Source organism: Pezoporus flaviventris, unplaced genomic scaffold, assembly GCF_033815535.1.
Source record: "Pezoporus flaviventris isolate CSIRO_AGI_PZ_B2104156 unplaced genomic scaffold, CSIRO_AGI_Pfla_v1 ptg000083l, whole genome shotgun sequence".
Classification (NCBI taxonomy): Eukaryota; Metazoa; Chordata; class Aves; order Psittaciformes; family Psittacidae; genus Pezoporus; species Pezoporus flaviventris.
The window spans coordinates 4,817,261-4,836,616 of record NW_026892631.1 but is presented as its reverse complement, the minus strand read 5'-3'; the positions used below and the strand labels follow the sequence as shown (position 1 = coordinate 4,836,616).

At 37.7% G+C, this 19,356-nt stretch overlaps 1 protein-coding gene across 9 annotated transcripts in view; it reads left to right on the top strand.

Moving 5' to 3' along the window:
* Positions 1-19,356, top strand: part of CDC42BPA (CDC42 binding protein kinase alpha) — a 176,021-nt gene that overhangs the window by 98,137 nt on the left and 58,528 nt on the right. For 8 of the 9 annotated variants that reach the window (XM_061475226.1, XM_061475225.1, XM_061475219.1 and 5 more), the window contains exons 7-15: positions 3,462-3,555; positions 4,364-4,564; positions 5,149-5,397; positions 8,110-8,189; positions 9,258-9,424; positions 9,884-10,006; positions 14,773-14,906; positions 16,520-16,762; positions 17,014-17,124. In XM_061475226.1, coding sequence (XP_061331210.1) covers positions 3,462-3,555; positions 4,364-4,564; positions 5,149-5,397; positions 8,110-8,189; positions 9,258-9,424; positions 9,884-10,006; positions 14,773-14,906; positions 16,520-16,762; positions 17,014-17,124 — 1,402 coding nt within the window. The remainder of the gene's footprint in view (positions 1-3,461; positions 3,556-4,363; positions 4,565-5,148; positions 5,398-8,109; positions 8,190-9,257; positions 9,425-9,883; positions 10,007-14,772; positions 14,907-16,519; positions 16,763-17,013; positions 17,125-19,356) is intronic. The other variant, XM_061475223.1, reaches the window with a different exon arrangement.

Genomic DNA, 19,356 nt, shown 5'->3' with positions numbered 1-19,356 from the left:
CTCAGAGGGAATACATTTTCTTGAGTCTTTCTGAACAAATGAAATTCTACACGAGGTCGTTAACAGAAAAGTCAAACTGAATGGCAATAATCCAGGTATCTGCTGTAGTCCTGTTTCAGAGTGGCGTTTATATTAACACAGTTAGTATGTAAAATGTTTGGGTTTCAATTATGGCTTAAGAAAGTAAACTGTTTTAAAGAGAGGTAAGTGAAGTCACTGGGGTAAACATACCAATCTGAGGAATAAGAAGCCTTATGAAAATGATTAATTAAAAATTTTTCAGATATTTTTCATAAGCCTTCACACTCATTTTCTGTGCAGGTATCACGCAGACCATTTATTCCTATTGCATTCTCCAGATGAACAGGAGCAAATAATGAAAGACTGCAAAACAGATACAAAGAGCATCACTACATCCAATCTGCTGTGCAGTGCTGATTTTCACTTACAGTCAAGGCCAGTGCAGCTCATAAAAGTCACTCCTGTACCATGTGTTGGAGCCATGGTTTAAATTCACATACTTCTTTTTAAATAAGTTTATTTGGTTCAGAATTATAGCTCCTTTGATGCTGGTGTATCACTCATTCAGAAAGATGTAGAACAGCTGTCTTTGCTCAGTTCACAACCTCAGGTAGCAATGTGTTGGGCTTGTGTTTCTCTGGGTATGCATACCTGTGTCCCTGTAATTCACTGTGGAGTACATCTGACAAAATTGTACTAGCTTGGTTTGTAGAAGGTGTAACTGTGCTAACCTGCACCCATTTGCACATTGTGTAGAGGGGAAGCCTGAGGAAAGGTAAGGGAATCTCAGAAGTGACAGAAGAAGAGAACTGAGATAGGAGGAAAAAAGGTTATTTAAATGTTTATATGCAGAGGGACTAGAATTTGGGAGTGAAGAAACTGTGAGTGAAAGAATGAAATAAAAGGGGAGGAGGCTTGGGTTTGATAGGCCATGGAGAGCTGGACATCTTTGAGGTGAGTCTAGGAGGCGGGCAATGATGTAAATAAGACTGCAGCTGAGATGGAAGTGTGGGAAGAGGGACCTAATTCATACAGTGAAGAAACAGATAAGCCGGAGAAGGTGGAGAACAGGAGATAATTCAGTTCTGATCCCTAAAGGAGAGTCACCACCAAATGTCATTCTAAACAAAGACCTGAAACAGACCTCATAATTAGGGTGGAATCTAACAACTGCAGCCTCACTGGAGGTGCAGGCTTTATGATCACTTTTCCCCATAATCACCACCTTTGAACTCTTCAGATACATGGGCAATAATCAGTCCCCTTCCTTGCTCCTCTCTGGGGCTCATTAGGCTTCTTAACTTTCCCTGTGCTTGTGGTCTTGGCTCTGCAGGTGCCACCAATTCTTGTCTTTCAAACGGTCTTTTACTGATGTAGTTCAGCTGAATTCAGAACATTTCATTAGCCTTCTATTACCACAGCTGAGAATAATTAGTATGTATTAAGTCTGCCTCTTTTTTTCCTTAACTATAAAATTCGTTCTTATGCAGTTATTACTGAGCATTACAAACTTCATTTGTGGCAAATACTTGTTCCTCTAAGTGCTTTCAGTGCTGTTTGCAGCTTTGGTTTTGCACAGTGTTGGCAACAGAGTGAGATTTTTCATGTTTTCTGCTGTTTTGTGAGATCAAATGGGGGAGGTTAGTATGATGGTTATTACTATTATTATTTCTCTTGGGAATATATTAAAAGATAGGCCATGGATAAATGGAGCTTCAAGGGTGACTCATGTTTTTGTTTAGCTTGAACTAGGTCCAGCTTCTATGAGGAACTTGATTTTAGGTGCATGTTTTTGCAAAGTGTTTTAAACTGAAGTTGTAATTCCAGAGGTCTCAATAACATGTGTTTGTTTTTATTTAGAAACATGCTTAAGGAATGTTTTTAGTGGGTGAGTGTAAAATAAATAAGACTCTCTCAGTCTGGAGGTTGCAGGTTTTTTGGCATATTTGGTGTCAGCAAAAATTAAGTGGAAGAACGTTATTTAGCAAATGGACTCAGTTAATTGTTGGGTTTGCTTTGTAAAGAACTGTCTTTATGCACAGCTGGGAGATGCAAAAGTACGATTTCTGAATGTTTTCGTGTTGTAAATGGTTCTGTGTATTTGGAACCTGGCGAAAATTTGTTTCCAGCTTGGGGCTCTGTCTGCTTGTCTGTGGGGAGCACAAGCTCAGTACTTTCTTCAGACACCGTACTGTTACCGAGCCTATAACAGTGTGACACCTTTGTGCCATTGCTTCTGTAATGTTGTTCAAGGTGCTGTTTTATTTTCCATTATAGCTTCCCTGTAAACATTGCTTGTATTTCAGTTTTTGTCTAAAAAAAAGCAAAGCAAACAAAAGAAAAAACCTGAAAAACAAAATGGAAATTCCTCTCAGGTACAATGTGGATATGTTCACTTGTGAATGTTTTGGAATTTGCAAAGCCATTGATGACATTCAATTGTAAGTTATTAGAGGAACGGAACAAGGTCAGGGTTTCCCTTTTGTATTTGGTTTAGAACATTTGTTCCTATGTCTTATAAATGGCTCTTCACTGAGAAAGTGCTTATAGTACTTCATACAGTTGTACCTTGTGACTAGAATAAATAAGAATGGAGTAAGACTTGACGTAGTAATGTCATATATTTATAAAAATGTAGCTTAATGGGTCTATCTAATGAAAAGGAATTTCAACGTTTGAACCTGGTTTGCAAGTTGAACAATAAATGTTTCTCAGGTAACTTAGGGAGTGTGGATGCTTTCATCCAGGTCAGCTGCACACCGGGAGCATATGATTTGTCTGTACTTCAGTGTACTCAGGTATCTGTAAAACACGAAAGAAAAAAACCCGGAAGAGTCAAATTTGCAAAATAAGAGTATTTATTATGTTGCCTACATAGAAGGATTTTTTCCATGTGTATCATGAAACAGCTGTAGAATTTGGCCCAGCAGAGCTGCAGTGGTGTGTGCAATGGCTTTGCTGGTCCTTTCAGTAGCAGTAGAGGCAGACAGACATGACGAACTGTGGTGTACATGAGAGAAAAATGTTGATGAAAGACACTACGTTTAAATGTGTATGTGTTATTGTAGGGTTTTGTTGACCTTTGTTCTCTAGTAGACCTTAAGGATTGTTTTCTAGCTCAGTATAAGCATGCATCTGCCATTTCACTAAAACTATTCAGATGACTTAAAAGGTTTACGTACAAAATTTCAGCGCTAGTATGGTTCTTCTGTCTACCTGTGAGAGATGAGAGGAATTTGACTGCACAGGTAGTACTAAAATTTGGTCTGTAGCCTCTGCCATGAAATGTCCCCAGTGTAGATTTCACCAAAAGAATAATTGTGTTCTGTCTACTGATCTGTTGCAGGTTTTGAATGCTAAGAGCGCAGCAGAGCTAATGCTTGCACTATATGTTACGCAAAACAACTTTGTACTAATTCTGAAATGTGTTTTAATTGCAGGGATATTAAACCAGACAACATCTTGATGGATATGAACGGACATATTCGATTAGCAGATTTTGGTTCTTGTCTGAAACTCATGGAAGATGGAACGGTAAATGAGAAAGAATGAGATATTCCTAAATATGGTTTTTTTCAGTTCTTTGCTCGACACTACAATGTGTGCTAGGAAGGAGAAAAGGTGCCTTTATGTCAAAGGAAATGGAATTGTAATGGTATTGGTATGTAACTAACCTTGGTTCAAAATATGCCTGCACACTGCTTGGATTTACTGTATATAAAGCTTTTTAGATCGTATAGTCTACTCATGAATAAATAAAGAGAAGATATACTGTCATTACTGACTAGGTATTTGCTGATGAATCTCTCTTTTGAGCTCTAAACTCTAATCCTTATTGAAAACGTAAGCTTTAGTATGAGCAGGGTGAGATACAGAAATAAGATGACATGCTATTTAAATAGAAATATGCTATTTAAATAGAAATATACTGTTTAAATAGTTATTAGCATGTCATCTTATTTCTGTCTCATCACAGTGTATAGTAGGTGTGACTAGAATATAATTCCAGCATGTTAATCATGCCCCAGAGTGTTACAGACTATTTGAGTTAATATATGTGGTTACCTAATCTATAATTACTTAACAGTTCTAAGCCTAAGAATTGACAGTTTTGTTCATTCTCTGTTATTAAATATTTGGAAGAGTTTAGCAAAAGTATATTATTGGGATGCCTGTTAAAGTAGTGCCTTGGATGCTTAAGTTTTGTATTCAAGAAGCCTTTAGGTGTTATTGTTATAACCAGAACACTTGGCTTAACCTGTATATGCATGCACAGTGCCCCAAACAGCAGTGTCTGTAACGATGGAAGTTGATTTTAGTCCCATAAATGTAACTTCTACAGGTCCAATCTTCAGTGGCAGTCGGAACACCAGACTACATCTCTCCAGAAATCTTGCAGGCCATGGAAGATGGAAAAGGGAAGTATGGGCCCGAGTGTGACTGGTGGTCCCTGGGCGTTTGCATGTATGAAATGCTTTATGGAGAAACGCCCTTTTATGCTGAGTCCTTGGTGGAGACCTATGGGAAAATAATGAACCACAAAGTTAGTGCACTTTCTTTTTCTGTCTCTAAGCTAATTTTTAATGACTAATAGGGTAATTTGACAGCTTATTTTAAAATGAGGGGGGGTTATGTACTCATTATGTTAATGTTCATAAATGTAGAATAAAAAATACGTTTCCATGTAGTAAGTTTATGGTTACGGATTGCAGATGGCTTTGCTTTAGGATAAAGCGGTTCAAAACTGAAAATCTGGATTTGGAAAGATGGCTCTTAGTTCACTCTATGGAGTAAATCTTGGCTACATTACATCACTCCTTTTGTGTTACTTCCTTCTGGCACATCCACTGGTTGGCAGAAGATTCTTAAATACTCTTCCACATGGAGGTAGCAGTAGAATTCAACAGTATAAGGGAAACTTAAATATAGAATAAAAACTAGGAAATAAAAACATTTCAATAGCTTCTGTACTTTGGAGAAGTCTTTTTCCGAGAAACCTGATTGGATATGTTTAAGAACTAGAGTTTTTGCACATTTCTTTTTCTACATAATAATTTTCATGAAGAAGGGTTGATTTCCCAGCTTCTTCTTGGTAGTAAATTATTTTCTCTTATTTTAATCTTTAAGGAGAGGTTTCAGTTTCCTGCTCAAGTGACAGATGTCTCTGAAAGTGCAAAGGACCTCATCCGAAGGCTCATTTGTAGCAGAGAGCATCGACTTGGACAAAATGGGATAGAAGACTTTAAGAACCACCCATTCTTTGCTGGGATTGACTGGGACAACATTAGAAACTGTGAGGCACCTTACATCCCAGAAGTCAGCAGCCCCACTGATACATCAAACTTTGATGTGGATGATGATTGCTTAAAAAATTCTGTAAGTATAGAATTAATATTCTGAAAACTTTGCTTTTGTAATACACTTTAGAACAAAATACATGGAAGGGTCAGTTTATTGCATTGTGCTTGTTTACTGTGTTCTGCTTTGAAGAAGTGTAGGGAGCAGTACATTCACAGTTTGGAAGCTGATCCTCCAAACACACACATGTAGGGATAACTTCAGTTTGGTAAATTCATTGTAACTTTACACATATTTAGCTAACACATACAGCTGTTATTTGCAGTAACAAGTTCCTAGCGTTCCTAGTGCACAAGTCTTCCTTTTGAGAGCATCATCTCCTGGCTGAGGCTTGCAAAAGGTGCCTGTGCAGTGTGAATACGTTACCGCTGTGAAAGAGAAGGGAGCTGCAGGTGAAGGAAGAATGCTCCTGTGATGAGTTATTACGCTGTCAGCTGTGAAAACTGAGTCCAGTTCTTAATTTGCTTTAGACATGGGGGTGAAAATCAATGCCACTGACTGTTAGAGATGTTTCTAGAAGTTCTTTTTCAGCTTCCTAATTTGAAACATCTGAAGGTTGCTTTTTGTTCTGTTTTAATATAAGGAGGTTAATGTTTTTACCATTTCTTTTCACACCTACCACCTCAGAACCTCTGAAGAACCTAGCCTAAGACATTGCATGACTGAGGGTATTCTACATTTTTGCTTCAATTGCTGGACATTGGATTTAATATTACTTTGCCTCAGATTCCTTCTGTGTAACATGGAGGTGTTTTCCCCTCCATCATTCATACGTATCTTGGGAGGAAGTTTCACATTCTTGCACTGCTGTTCCAAAAGTCAGCGCCATAGATAAGCCCATGAGACTTTTAGACCTTGTTTGTTTAAAATTCTTTGCAAGATTTGAATGGTGTGCAGCAGTGGGCCCAATGCTGAAGAGAAAAGGTGATGCTGAAAAGTCGTGATTGTTATTGTACTGCCTGAACTTTGGATGAGACTCTGGTCCCATGGAAAAATGAATTTAAACCATAGATTTACTATTCAGTGACTCTAATGTGTGTTTTAGAAGTTCACATAAGCACAAGGGGCAAAACTGTGTTGTTCAGGCAGGCTAGGTTCTGCTGGGTTTTAGCTTTTAACTATTTGGTTTAGTAGCCTTTCTGATAGCCATGATAGACTTGGTTTCATTTGTCATTTTGTCAGTGTGGCTATACAGTTAAATTCGCCAAAGCAGCAGGAAATGTGGTTTTGATCTCTGACAAAGAAACAAATACTTTTACAGAATCTGGCATTGTTACCAGTAGATACAATATCATAGAGCCTTAGAACGGTTTGGATTGGAAGGCACCTTAAAGATCATCCAGTTCCACCCCCCTGCCATGGTCAAGGACACCTTCCATGAAACCAGGTTGCTGAAAGCCATATTTTAGAATCGGTGTTCAGTTACCTGTGTGGTAACTAAACATTTTTGTGGGGGCTGTTTAAATCACACAATTATGCATTTAGTCTTTCTTAAGCCATTTGTAAAGATGGTTTTGAAACTTAAATCTATAAAATGTGAAAATAAAATATAGAGGAGAACTGAAGAACTTTACCTTTTCTAACTATAGTCTGTAATGTGATGTTTTTATTATTAATTAGTGGAAAGTTAAGGCTTTGTAATCTGGTCTCGTCCTTAGTTTCCACAATGCCCAACAATGTAGACTGACTGTACTTAACACAGTCCAGCCATGTCATTGATGTTGCTTTTTATTCTGGGAACTCTTTTTTGCTGTGAAGATTTTTGGCTGCTAAAAAGGTCAAGGTTGTGATATAATACAGCTGATGCCAATACTGAAAAGGTGATTTGGGATTTCTGTTGAATGCAGTTTTATTCCCTGTTCTCTCCTGCCAAGTTTTCCATGGAAAAAAAAACACACACAAAAAAAAAAACAACAAAAAAAACAAGTGGGTTTTCATTTGGGTTTAGAAAAAAATCTTTATTTGCCTTTTCTGACAGGTTAGAACCTTTTAGCACTTTCAGTATCATAATCATCATCTTAGGGAGCTTCTTTTGATGACTGTAAAGGCCATCTCTAGTATAACAACATAAACCTTGCATCTTGCAGTTAAACAGGAAACTCTTAACAGGATATTTAAGAGTATTAGAAATTATAATGGTTAGATTAATATAGCAACAGGTTTATTTTAGCCTCAGGAGGAGCTCTAAGATTTGTCTTGGTTTGTAGTTATTTGTCTGGCAGGAAAAAGGAGAAATGAAGTAAGAAATGGTCAGAGTAGTAATCGGATTAGAAAACCCTGTTGTATTACTTCTTTCTAGTGAACGTCTGACTGTTGTTCTCTTCAGAAAGTTAGAAGTGGGGCTGGTAATTCTACAGGCAAGAAGCCTTGCTGATGAAATAGCAGAGAAGAGTATAAAAGGTGATGCTTTTTGTGCCAAGAGCTTCTTGGAAACAAAAAAAAAGAATAAATTGGCTTTTAATACATGTAATATTTTGCTTTCTTTCAGCAGTAGCCTATTTAACTAGAAAAGCATTTTTTATGCCAGCATGCTCTATTTTTGTATATTGCATGCTATTATAAATGGGTTTAGGTGATGCCGTTTCATGTTTAGGCAGTAGATAAGGATGATTGTGGATAGAGTTAATCTGATATTATCACTAACACTTCACATATGGTTAAATTCAGAAATCTTTTTCTTTTAAGTCTGGTAGGATATTACTTAACTCAAGTGTCCTATTATTTTTCTAGGAAACGATGCCTCCACCATCACACACAGCATTTTCTGGCCATCATTTACCATTTGTGGGTTTCACGTATACAAGTAGCTGGTAAGTTATCTGAAGGCTAGTTACAAAATATCATAAGGTTCTGTCTTTGAAACCAGCAAATACCAAACAGATACCACTGAATGTGGTTTAGTGAAGAAATGACTGGGCCTTAATATGAAATGCTGTTTGTCCAAAACAGTGAGCACTCTGCAGATAAAACTGACATGAATTTGAAAGGCAGTACCTGTGTTCAGAGGAGTTTTGTTGAGAAAGGTGGTTTTCAGACAATATATGACGTTAACTGCATATGGCAAAGTTACAGGCAGATATGTGGACTCAGAAAGGATTTAGCTTATTAAACTTTAAATATTGTTTTATTTCTAGTCCTTTGACACTCTTGTAAGTCTGGATGGGTATTTTGAAAAAACAAAAGACTTTTATTTGATACTCAGTATTAAAGTGATATTTGTCATGTGCATCTCTACTGCTAAATTGAGCAGTACCAAGGAAATCCATGTATGTTTCTTGATCATTTGTGAGAGTAAATAAATAGGTAATGTTTACAACCATTGAAAAACCAGGCCTATGTTCCTGCAAACACATGTGCTTAATGCTGGTTATGTGCCGTGTCCTGGGGACTTCAAAAGCATAATTTTACATACATGCTAGCATGAGTATACTACATGAGTATCCACAGAGTCAGGGCCACAGCATTTCTGGTATGGGTGTGCCCTGGTTGTCATATGATAACTTCACACCATTTGTTGTGATTGTTGTCGTTAAAGTATTTGGGGAAACTTGAATATTTTAAAATAAACTGTTATTATAATCTTACTAACTATCTACATTGTTGCTCTTTGCTACCTGGCTGATGTAGACTGTCCATAGTGATCCTTTTTACTCAGGAGTTTCTGCACTTTTCTGTAACAAAAAAATGCATTGAGGAGATAATCATGCTAGGTAAAAAGGAATTAAAATGTTAATGTGTGCATACTAACAAAGTGGTATTTGACTGTATAATAAATTACATGGTCATCAACAATTTAAACCATTTATTGGTTCATTTTAAAGAATTATTTTAAACACAACCTGTTGTAAAATCCAGTCCTGTTTCATTTTTCCCCCCAGTGTGCTTTCAGATCGCAGCTGTCTAAGACTGACAGCTGGACCACCCTCCATGGATCTTGATGCCAGCATTCAAAGAACTTTGGAGGATAGCTTAGCAACAGAAGCTTATGAGAGGAGAATAAGACGTCTAGAACAGGAAAAGCTTGAACTTAGTAGAAAACTGCAAGGTACAGTCATTAAAAAATCCATTCAATCACTTTTTTGACTTGCGGCTTTGTAAGGTACTGTGTATAACCTTTGTAAGTTTATATTGTGGGAAAAAAAGAAATGTACCTCCTGGAAAGCTTTCTAACACAAAAGAATTCTGTTTATTATTTCCATTGACAAATTAAACTTTTCTTACTGTTTATACCCAAAATATCCCATGTATGCAGCTTCTGATAACACGCTAACTTTGTTCACACCATGCCTTGATTAGTCTGGCATAAAGATTTCATTCTTCAAACCTCTAAGAACTTAGTTTGTCGAGCTGACAAGTACTGAAAAATTGGCAGCAGTTGGAAGTTATGAATTGTAGAATCCTCAGTGGAGAGTCATTTGGCATGTCTTGATTTATTAATAATATATCTTTGAACCCCTCAGATTATCAGGCATGTAATTTGTACCCCACTTCCATCTTTTTCTAGAGTCAACCCAGACAGTCCAGGCTCTGCAGTACTCAACAGTGGATGGCCCAATAACAGCAAGCAAAGATCTAGAAATTAAAAGTTTGAAAGAAGAAATTGAAAAGTTGAAGAAACAGGTAACAGGTATGTTGTAAATATTAATGTAAAAATGTAACAGGAAACAATATTATAGCATGACTTTTTTTCTCCTAATGTAATACTCATTCTACTCTGCTTTCTAAGAGAGCCTCACAGTCTATTTTTACTTATTTTATCCTTCACTCATCATTGGTAGCTCAACATTTTCTACAAATTCAACTTCATATTCAGTACTTGAGTAATTCCAGTTGCAAGGGAGAAGGAAGATTTCAATGATTTGTGCTACTGTTACTAGTGGTAAAATTCCACAAGTTTTAAGTTGCGGTGTTGCTCATTTACATGAATGTGAATCAGGCTGTACCCTGTGAAACCATGACCAATTTCCATAGTAGTAGTTAGGTTTGGATTTTCCCCCCCCTCATTCCTCCTGCATTGTGTACTGCAAGAGTGTGAAGATACATGTCTACTAAACTGGAAGGAAGGTGTTGTTTCTTGCTTATGTGAGTAAACATGAGGAGTGAAGACTCCAGCCTACTAGTTTTAATAGTATTAAAACTATTTGATAGAAGGATGTTTTATTATGATTTAAGCATCAGTTGATTTTTTTCAGTATCTTATTTTCTGCTGAATTTTCCTTGAATGGGCCAAGTCTGGGAGATGTGATTGCAATTTTGATGATATTTTCTTTGAAACCACAGAGTTTTGTAGTGTGCTGTTAGTGACTGCATTGTAACTGGATGTGGAGTTAAAAGCTTGTTCAAGCTGCAGATGTGGTTTTCTGAGCATTATCTTGGAACAGTACTTTTAGAAAAGCTTGGGTTATCTGGGAGGTGGGCTGTGTGCATGAACTACAGTGATACTGGGTTTTTCAAGTGGCAGGGAGTAATGAAGGATGTTTTCCATGAGAGAGGACACCAAGTCTGCAGTTCCATGAGCAGCAGAACTGACCGAACAAAACCGTGCCACTGAAGCGGGTCCTGCCCACATCTGCATGAACTCTCCTCTCACTGTGCATGCACCAGACTCTCTTTAATTCACTCGATTAAACAAGAAAAGAATATCTAGATAAAAAGAATTCAATCAACTTACGATCTGATAAATCAGCACAATGTGGACAGGAGAAGCATACAAGGAAAGGGAGATGGGTGGGAGAAGAGCCACCTCTCAGCTCTGCTGTTAGCGAGCTCTCATTTCTCACAAACCCGAACATTTATTTCATTTCAGTTTAATTCCTTTGCTTCTGAGAGCTCACAAAGATAATTAAAAATTTGGCTATCAACTATCTCAGTACTTTAAGATTGAAAAGTGTTTTTGAAATCCGTGCAGACAAAGAGCTCAGTTGCTTTAATTAATGTCATACTGCCTTTCTTTAGAACTCTCAAACTAGTCAAAAAGCAAAGATCTAGTTAGCCCAGTGTTCTGTGTTTTTAAAGAGGTTACTGGAGACACTTAAGGGAAGATTCAGAGATACCTGATGTATTCAAGTCCATCTTTTTCCAGCCTTACTGTCCCAGATCTTGGCAATTCATGTTTTAAGAACTTCCAGAGGGAGAGCTTTTATTGCACCACCAGGTTGTATATAGCTAATAGTGAACGAATTTGCCATCTGTGTAGCTAATATCTTTATATCCTACTTTAAAGGTTTGCTACTAGTAGTCAGTATTCCTGATGTGATGCTCTGAATGAAGTTAAAGGGAATTGTCTCTTGTATTGATTCACAGCATAGGACTTCTGCTCTCCTGCTCCCTAATGGTTTCTTCAAAATAGGATCTTGAGAGCAGAGGTAGCTTCAAAGAGAGGAAGGTTGGAGGAAACTACAAAAAGGATTTGTTCTTGTTTATGTTTGTGAAAAGACTTCATTCAGTTCCTGGAAGTGTCAGGAATGCCAGCAGCAACACCCACAGAAAGAATAACTTGAACTTAACTTCCAGACATTTGGTTGGTGTGTTTAGGCTCTGCCACTCCGTTATGGGGGAGAAACATCCTATGTATGAACTGCAGACTGCAGCATGTAGATTATACGTTGTTAAAATTGTGTAGTCTGTAAGTCTGTTATAAATGTACAGTTGGACAGCTGCTCTGGCATGATGCAGCAGTTTTGTGTTGTACAATAAGCAGTAGTTTTGGATCTGAACAGGGCTTAACTAGCTCAGGGAGGATCCCTCTGGTTTGAGTGATGCCATGTTGGCACTATGCCAGCACAAAGGTTTCTGTGAAGTTTCTCTCCAGCCACATGTCCTTCCACTTGCTGCTGTAAGGAGGAAAAAGACAACAGGATCAGAAACCCCTGATCTGCAGCAGTCCTTGGCTCTGGTTTTGGCTCCTTGAGACCACAGAACAGCAACATTTACAAGACCAGCTTTTGGGTGGGACCAGCCGTTCATAGAAAAGCATCAGGATCAGCTTTAAATTATTTTTTACTCTTGACTGTTGAGCTGCAGCTTAGAGTTTAGTTCATTGCTGAATGTATTGTTCCCTTCCTTTGGTAATGGAAGGGGGAAAAAAAGGGTGGTAACATTCCCCAGTACGCCCAATGCCTCTTTCCAAATTTAAAGCTGTCGGTGTCTGGTGAAGGTGGTTAATATTGAGAAGGTTTTTTGTTAACTGTCCACTAAGAATTTTCTGATTCACGCTACATATACGTTTGTATATTTATTGCTAGATACAATATGTGCTTTTAGTTTGGGGTTGGAAACAAATAATGTGGTCAAATGAGGAAGATGTAAAGTTGTCTTATCCATCCCCAGTCACTGCAGAACTTAGATCTTTCCAAGTATATACTGAATGCCTTGTGTGGTCCAGACAATACAGGCACTAGTTAGAAGACTCTCAATTTGTGCCTTGAGTTGTAGGCAAAATTTATCAAATTGGCAAAGAGAATGTTCTGGTTTGCTTGCTTTTATGGGGTTTTATTTTTGTGAGATAGATTTTGGAACTCAAGTAATGACAGAATACAGGCACAAACCAAACGAGGGTCATGTCTGAATGCTTCCAAATTTAAGGGAGCTAGCTCCAAGTTTTCTGGGTGGCTTTTAGAATAACCTGAATTTCCAAATCTGGATGTGATGAACTTTAAGAAGGTTCAGGTCAGGTGCACAGCTGAATTTTATGCTTTGGGCTCATCTCTTGGACAATTAAATGTAATGCAATAACATCCTACAGTGAGTGTTTGCATATATTAGCTAAAATGTTAGCAGTAACTAGGGTGATGAGATGGAAAATTACTGTTTACTACACATATGTCACAATTAGCTTGTGGTTATATTCTTTAACCTGTTTTACTGCCTCTTCTGGAGCTGTAAGAGTAAACACCTGCTTAAAAAGGTAATAAAAAATGAACACGAAATCCTGTCAAATTCAGGAGTGTCACCAGGGGGACCTTAGAAAAATACATTTTTCTTGTCTATCTGGTTTTCCAGGAAATGACAAGCTCCCATCTGCTTTCAATTTCTGAGGTCAAAGTTGTAATTTTTGTTCGCTAAGTTACATAGGAGAAAACTTTGAGGAATCTTTAATATTGCCAAATATGTAAAGGGCAGCGATGGAAGAAGAAAACAGAGCAGTGGAACAAAGTAGTTCATGCACGGAGATTTATCTTGGCTCAGCAGAGCCATATATAAACTTTCTTTTTGCTAGTGACTTCAGAGTAGGCTACATAAGAAAGGGTGTTGATAATTTCTGACTTTGAGCTATGTCTCTTATTTAAATGCATTCTTTTAAGTTTTTAAACAAGAGTCAATGAATTAAAACAATAGTGAATATTTGTCTGGGTATAAGCTAATGGTATTCGTTTTCTTATAAAATTCTTGTGTTTCAGAAATTACAGCTCTTCAAAATGTCTGTGGTTTTATATTTGATTTCTCCAGGAGCCAGTCTCTTTGGGTTGTGTTTATGAAAATGTAGTAAAAGAATATAGAAGAGTATAGGTGGGTTCCTGTTCTGGGGCTAAAACCACATGGTCTGAAGACCTGCCACAACTAAAATCAAAGGCAAAATGTCCGGTGTTTTCACAGACCTTGGAATTAACCCACCTGCATTTATATCTTGCTCTAAATTCCTGTTTTTCAGTGAAGGACTAGGAGAGGATAAAACACACCCACTAGCTAGAAACTTTCAGTTACCATATTTTTTGCCATTTCAGCCTTCCATGTTGTAGCGTTTCAGTGCATTTATATGATATTATGTTGCTGTGGTGTAGAAATGTACTGTCGTGTAACTGGCACTTGGTGATAGTTGTAATAGCTTGCCTGTATTTATAGATGTAATAAAGCAGATCACATAAACACAACTATTTGTCATACTAGAAATAAGTAAAATCATCTGAAGTTCATTTTAAGTGTATTGACAGGAGAACACTTGCCAGCTCTTGAGTGACCCATTATTTTTACTGTTTCTTTCTGGGAGAATGAGGGGGGAGGAGGGAGACTGTTTATAATTACAGTGTAATAAAAGATGCATTATATATTACATCACAGTGCATAAAAGTCAAATGTATAGGTCATGTTAAAGCATGCATTACAGAATTATGTATAGTGCATGATTATTATAAAGCGAAAAGACAAATTGTTATCATTTTCTGTGTTGTTTTGCAGCAAGTTATCGCTTTTTATTCTGTTACAGTAAAAACAGATAATGGCAGTTGAAACAACCTACTCCCTATTCTAAACCAGATAAGAACTACGTTCTTTTGTGGTTAAATGGAAGCCAGAACAAATAGCGAAGGGGACTTCAAGGAGCTAGACTATGGTATTCTAGAATAATGATTCATTTTTTTTTCCTTAAGATATTTAGATGTCTGCTGCTTTTTCTAGATTCTGGTCAGCTAGAGCAGCAGCTAGAAGAGGCCAGCACTGCAAGGCGGGAGTTGGATGATGCTTCCAGACAAATAAAGGCTTTTGAGAAACAGGTCAGAACGCTGAAGCAAGAGAGAGAAGATCTTAATAAGGTAAAAGCAATTTGTCAGCAACTCTTGTAAACCCTGAAGACTATTTTATTTTTGTTCATTTTGCTTGAAATAATGTTCAGCAGTAAAATTAATGAGCAGATAATAAATGTGTAGCGTGACCTACTTTGCTTTCTGCCTTTATTTTGAAGACAAGGACGTTATTTAACATGTTGTGTATATGACTGCTGGGTGGTCCTAGGTGGCTGCTTCCAGATAGTGAACAACTCCATGGTCTAAACTGCTTGGTGCTTGCAAAGGTTTTACAGCTTCAGCTTAAGGTGATAACTATAGTAGTTTGCAGAACTTATTGCAGATGACTGATACAATCTGAAGTATGGGCAAGACTGTAGCAGGGAAAAAATGTCAAGAATATGGTATTAAGGCTGTGTCACAGAAGTGTTTCTGGAAGAGAGATGTGACAAATTGCCCAAACCTTAAGATTGAAAAGTAATTTGAAATTGCTACAGTTAAAGAATACTGGGGTTTGTTTCTTCTTTTATGTCTCCTTGTTTTCTTACTTACAACACCGTCTTTCATGGCTTGTTTTTATATTCATAGTTAAATCAACCTGTAATCAGGTGTGAAATACACTAGCCTTTTTCTCATCATTATTATATTGGCCCAGTATTTTGGAGTTCACACTCAATATTGATGTGGCAGCTGTATTTAACACTTTCTTTTAACCCTTAAGGCTCTTATAACCTTGAAAGCTGCCAGTTTCTTGAAGAAAGACCATCTCTCTTCTAAAACATGTAGCGATTAGGACCTGTTTTAACAACCTTAGAAAATGCTTTTAAATTTGTACAGATGACAACAGAGCCAAATATTAATAATTCTTCCTGCTGCTCTTTTCATCCTCAGACTGTCTTTTCCTTGCTTCTCTGTTCTGGTCCGGTTTGGCTGAACATCATTAAGCCATTTAAGCTGTTGTAGTCCTTCATTCGTAGTGTAGTAGCACAGATCTAGGTCACAGCAAGCTTTGTGAATGTACTGTGCTGTAGAGTTATCACAGCACTAGCACTGTTAATTCGTGTGAGATCTTTTAAAAGGATGATTGTCATATATGGCTGTTAATCACTAGTGGTTTGTTGCCAAGCTTTCTGTAGCATTTGATACTAAGGTACAGTGTGTGAAAATCGTACTCACCATTGCAGGTCAGTTTTCAAAAGCTTCTGAAGTAGAAATTTTCATAGAGCAGACTTTGCCATTCAGTTAATGCAAAAACTTTGTTTAATCATTTAGCAGCTATGATAAGTACTATTTTTATTTAAGTTGCTCTTGAAAAACTATGCTAATAATATTTTTTAATTAAGAAAGCAAGGTATTTTTATATTTTAATGCAGATGCTTGAAAGCCTTTGTGTTTAACCTGTAATAATGGAGTACATTCCTACTTGGTTTACATTTATGCAGTTTTACTAACTTTAATAGAGTAAATCCTGGCGTTTTTCTTTATGTGTAGAGGCATATAATCTGTGTCATTGATGCATTCATGAAAAGACATGAATATGTAGTTTCTATTCACTCCGGAGAAAGTGTTAGATGCGCATCCAGACACAGAGTTGGCCTTGCAGCTTTCTAGGTTTGTTACTTCATTCTTTTCTTAAACTGTAGGAACTGGCAGAGTCTAGTGACAGATTAAAATCCCAAGCCAAAGAGCTGAAAGATGCACACAGCCAGCGGAAATTGGCAATGCAGGAGTTCTCAGAGATGAACGAGCGGCTGACAGACTTACACTCCCAAAAACAAAAGCTTGCCCGCCAGCTCCGAGATAAGGAGGAAGAAATGGAAGTGGTGATGCAGAAAGTAGAAAGTTTAAGGCAAGAGTTACGCAGAACAGAGAGACTTAAAAAAGAAGTAAGTGGTGAGAAGTCTGCTTAGAATCTATGAAATAGTAGCTATATGTAAGGTTTTCTGGCAAAATAATTTCTATGTTAACTGTAAGTCTTTAATTCTTTGTTTCAAGCAGTACAGATTTTGTTTGCTAAGAATTTAAAGTCTTCAGTTTAGTGCTGAAGATTTACCTCTTATATTGCATACCATCAATAGAATTTTTCTTGGGGGAAAAAAAAGAATCCTACCTATTAAAAACTTATGTACTTTTGTAGCTGGAAGTCCAAGCTGAAGCTGCAGCTGCTGAGGCATCCAAAGACAGGAAATTGCGAGAGAGAAGTGAACAGTACTCTAAACAGTTGGAAAGCGAAGTAGAAGGGCTAAAGGTTAGTCTATTTTGATATTAACACCTGCAAAGTTACTAGTCAAGTAGGACTTGGATCTGTCTGATTGCTTTCAGATGTAGGACAAAAGGGTGTTGTCAGTCTGTGTCTCCAGTTGATGCTGAATATTAGTGCAAGCATGCATGGCATTATTGTCCAGAAAAATGAACATTTGCCTAATGTACTTTTCAGGCCAGAGTGTTCACTGCTCACTGAACTATTTCTTAATATGTGATGATTTCTTACCCGTTTGCTCCCATTATTACTTTGTTTAACTTTACCTGGCAAAACCATTTGTTTGGGGGGTTTTGTTTAGGGTTTTTTTCACGTAGGATGGTTGGGTATTTGAAGATAAACCTGCAACTTAGGCAGGTTTCTGTATAGGTTTTTTGGTGTGCTGTGTTGCTCCTCAGTATGTCAGTCAAAAGAAAGATGGTGTTTCCTCCGCAATAGATATCATATGATGTAACTGTAAAGGAGAAGTTTTAGTGTATTCTGCCTCTCAGCCAGGAGTTGAGATGTTTTTGCACAAGAACAGCATTGAGCATGAAGGCATTATATGGATGAGATTGCTTACATGTGTAATGTAATTTAAGTAAGCCAAGAATGTAAACTGTTATTCTATGATATAGCATTTTATATGGTGCTTTGAAGAAACAGACTTTCTCAGAAATTGAATAAGAAAGTTTTTAGTTTTCACATCAGGGTTATTGTTCATTTACAGCAAGATCTGTTCCCAGTCTTCGTTCACCAGGAGAATTCTACACTTCCTTTGCAAAATGTCAGGTTAGGCCTATTCTGGCATTAATTTACATGAATAAACATGTTTCTTTAATTAGAATTCCGTGGGCCAGTTGTCAACATTGAGTCAGTACGCAGAGAATTTGGGGGTTATTTTGCATTCTTTTATTTTGCCTTCCTTTGTTAAATGAAAATAAGGAAATCCATTCACTATGAAGTCTGGATTTGTAAAGTTTTTACTGCTGTGAATTCAGATGGTTATCTGAAAATTAAGATGTATTTCACCTCCTTTCATGAATTTTCACCATCAATGAAGAGTTTGTATGACAGTTGAAGGCGAGAAGAATGTATTGGAGATCTGTTGATAATAAATGATATGCTGATTTATAACACCAGGCCAAGTTTATCAGAAGAGGAAAGGGGACTTGTAGCTTTCTTAGTAATAATTTGTAATTCAGTGAACACAGTTTGGATCATGTGAGGTTGTTGTCTATAGTTAAGTTCAGAAGCCTGTCATAGAGAAAGGTCAATATGTAATGTAAAAACGGAAGCTTCTCTAAATGAGAATAGAAAAGCCCATAAATGATGGCAGGTCAAGTATAAACAGGATGTTGATGGCTAAATAAAGAGAATTTAGCCAATACTTAACAAAAGATGTTCAGAGTGATTGTGGGAAGCTCTTTAAATAAAAACCAAAAAGCCACCTTAAGAAACTCATGGGGCTGCTTGTTGGCAGGGATGAAAAGGAAATCTCTGAGTTGATAGAGGTGTGGCAGAAACACTCAATGAGTTTTTGGTGTGACCAGTTTTACTGCTGAAGCAGGGGAGATTGCCACAAAGAATGTGTGCTCTGCAGCAGGTTGGTCAGATGAGCTGGGTTGCTCTGAGCCAGATGTGCAGGAAGCGGTAGAGCTGGCAGATGTGAAGTTACCCCCGGATCAGTGGCCTCACCAAGGGGGTTCTGGAGGAACTCAAGTGAGAAGTAAGAGAACTATTGACCAGGACATGCACCCTCTTATATTGGCCCACTGTGCGACTGTAACCCTTATCCAGAAGGTCCTGGAAACTGCGGAAGAGTGGGTGCAACTTCCTTAGGAAAGGGGTAGAGGCTGTAGTCAGCAATAAGGTCAGTGAGCTCATGGATGAAGCAGAGCCTGCTGAGAAGGCAGCGCGCCTCCCATCTAGCCAAATCCTGCAAGCAACACTGACCTGCTGGGGTTCTGTGAAGTTGTCAGTAGGTGCATGGACAAAGGGGAGCTAGTGTGTGTCATGTATTTGGATATACAAAACAAAGGCTCGGTAGGAGTCAGCATTGTGGCCTGGCAGCCAAGAGGGCAAAATGCATCCTGGGGTGCATTCAACAGCATCTAAATTACCTGTGTACCAGGCAATACATTATGTCTCACTTGCATCATTTGTCCACTTGAAACAGGCATGTATGGAAACACCTATTTGGAATTTAGGCTTACATCAATTCAAAACGTGTACTCTGTT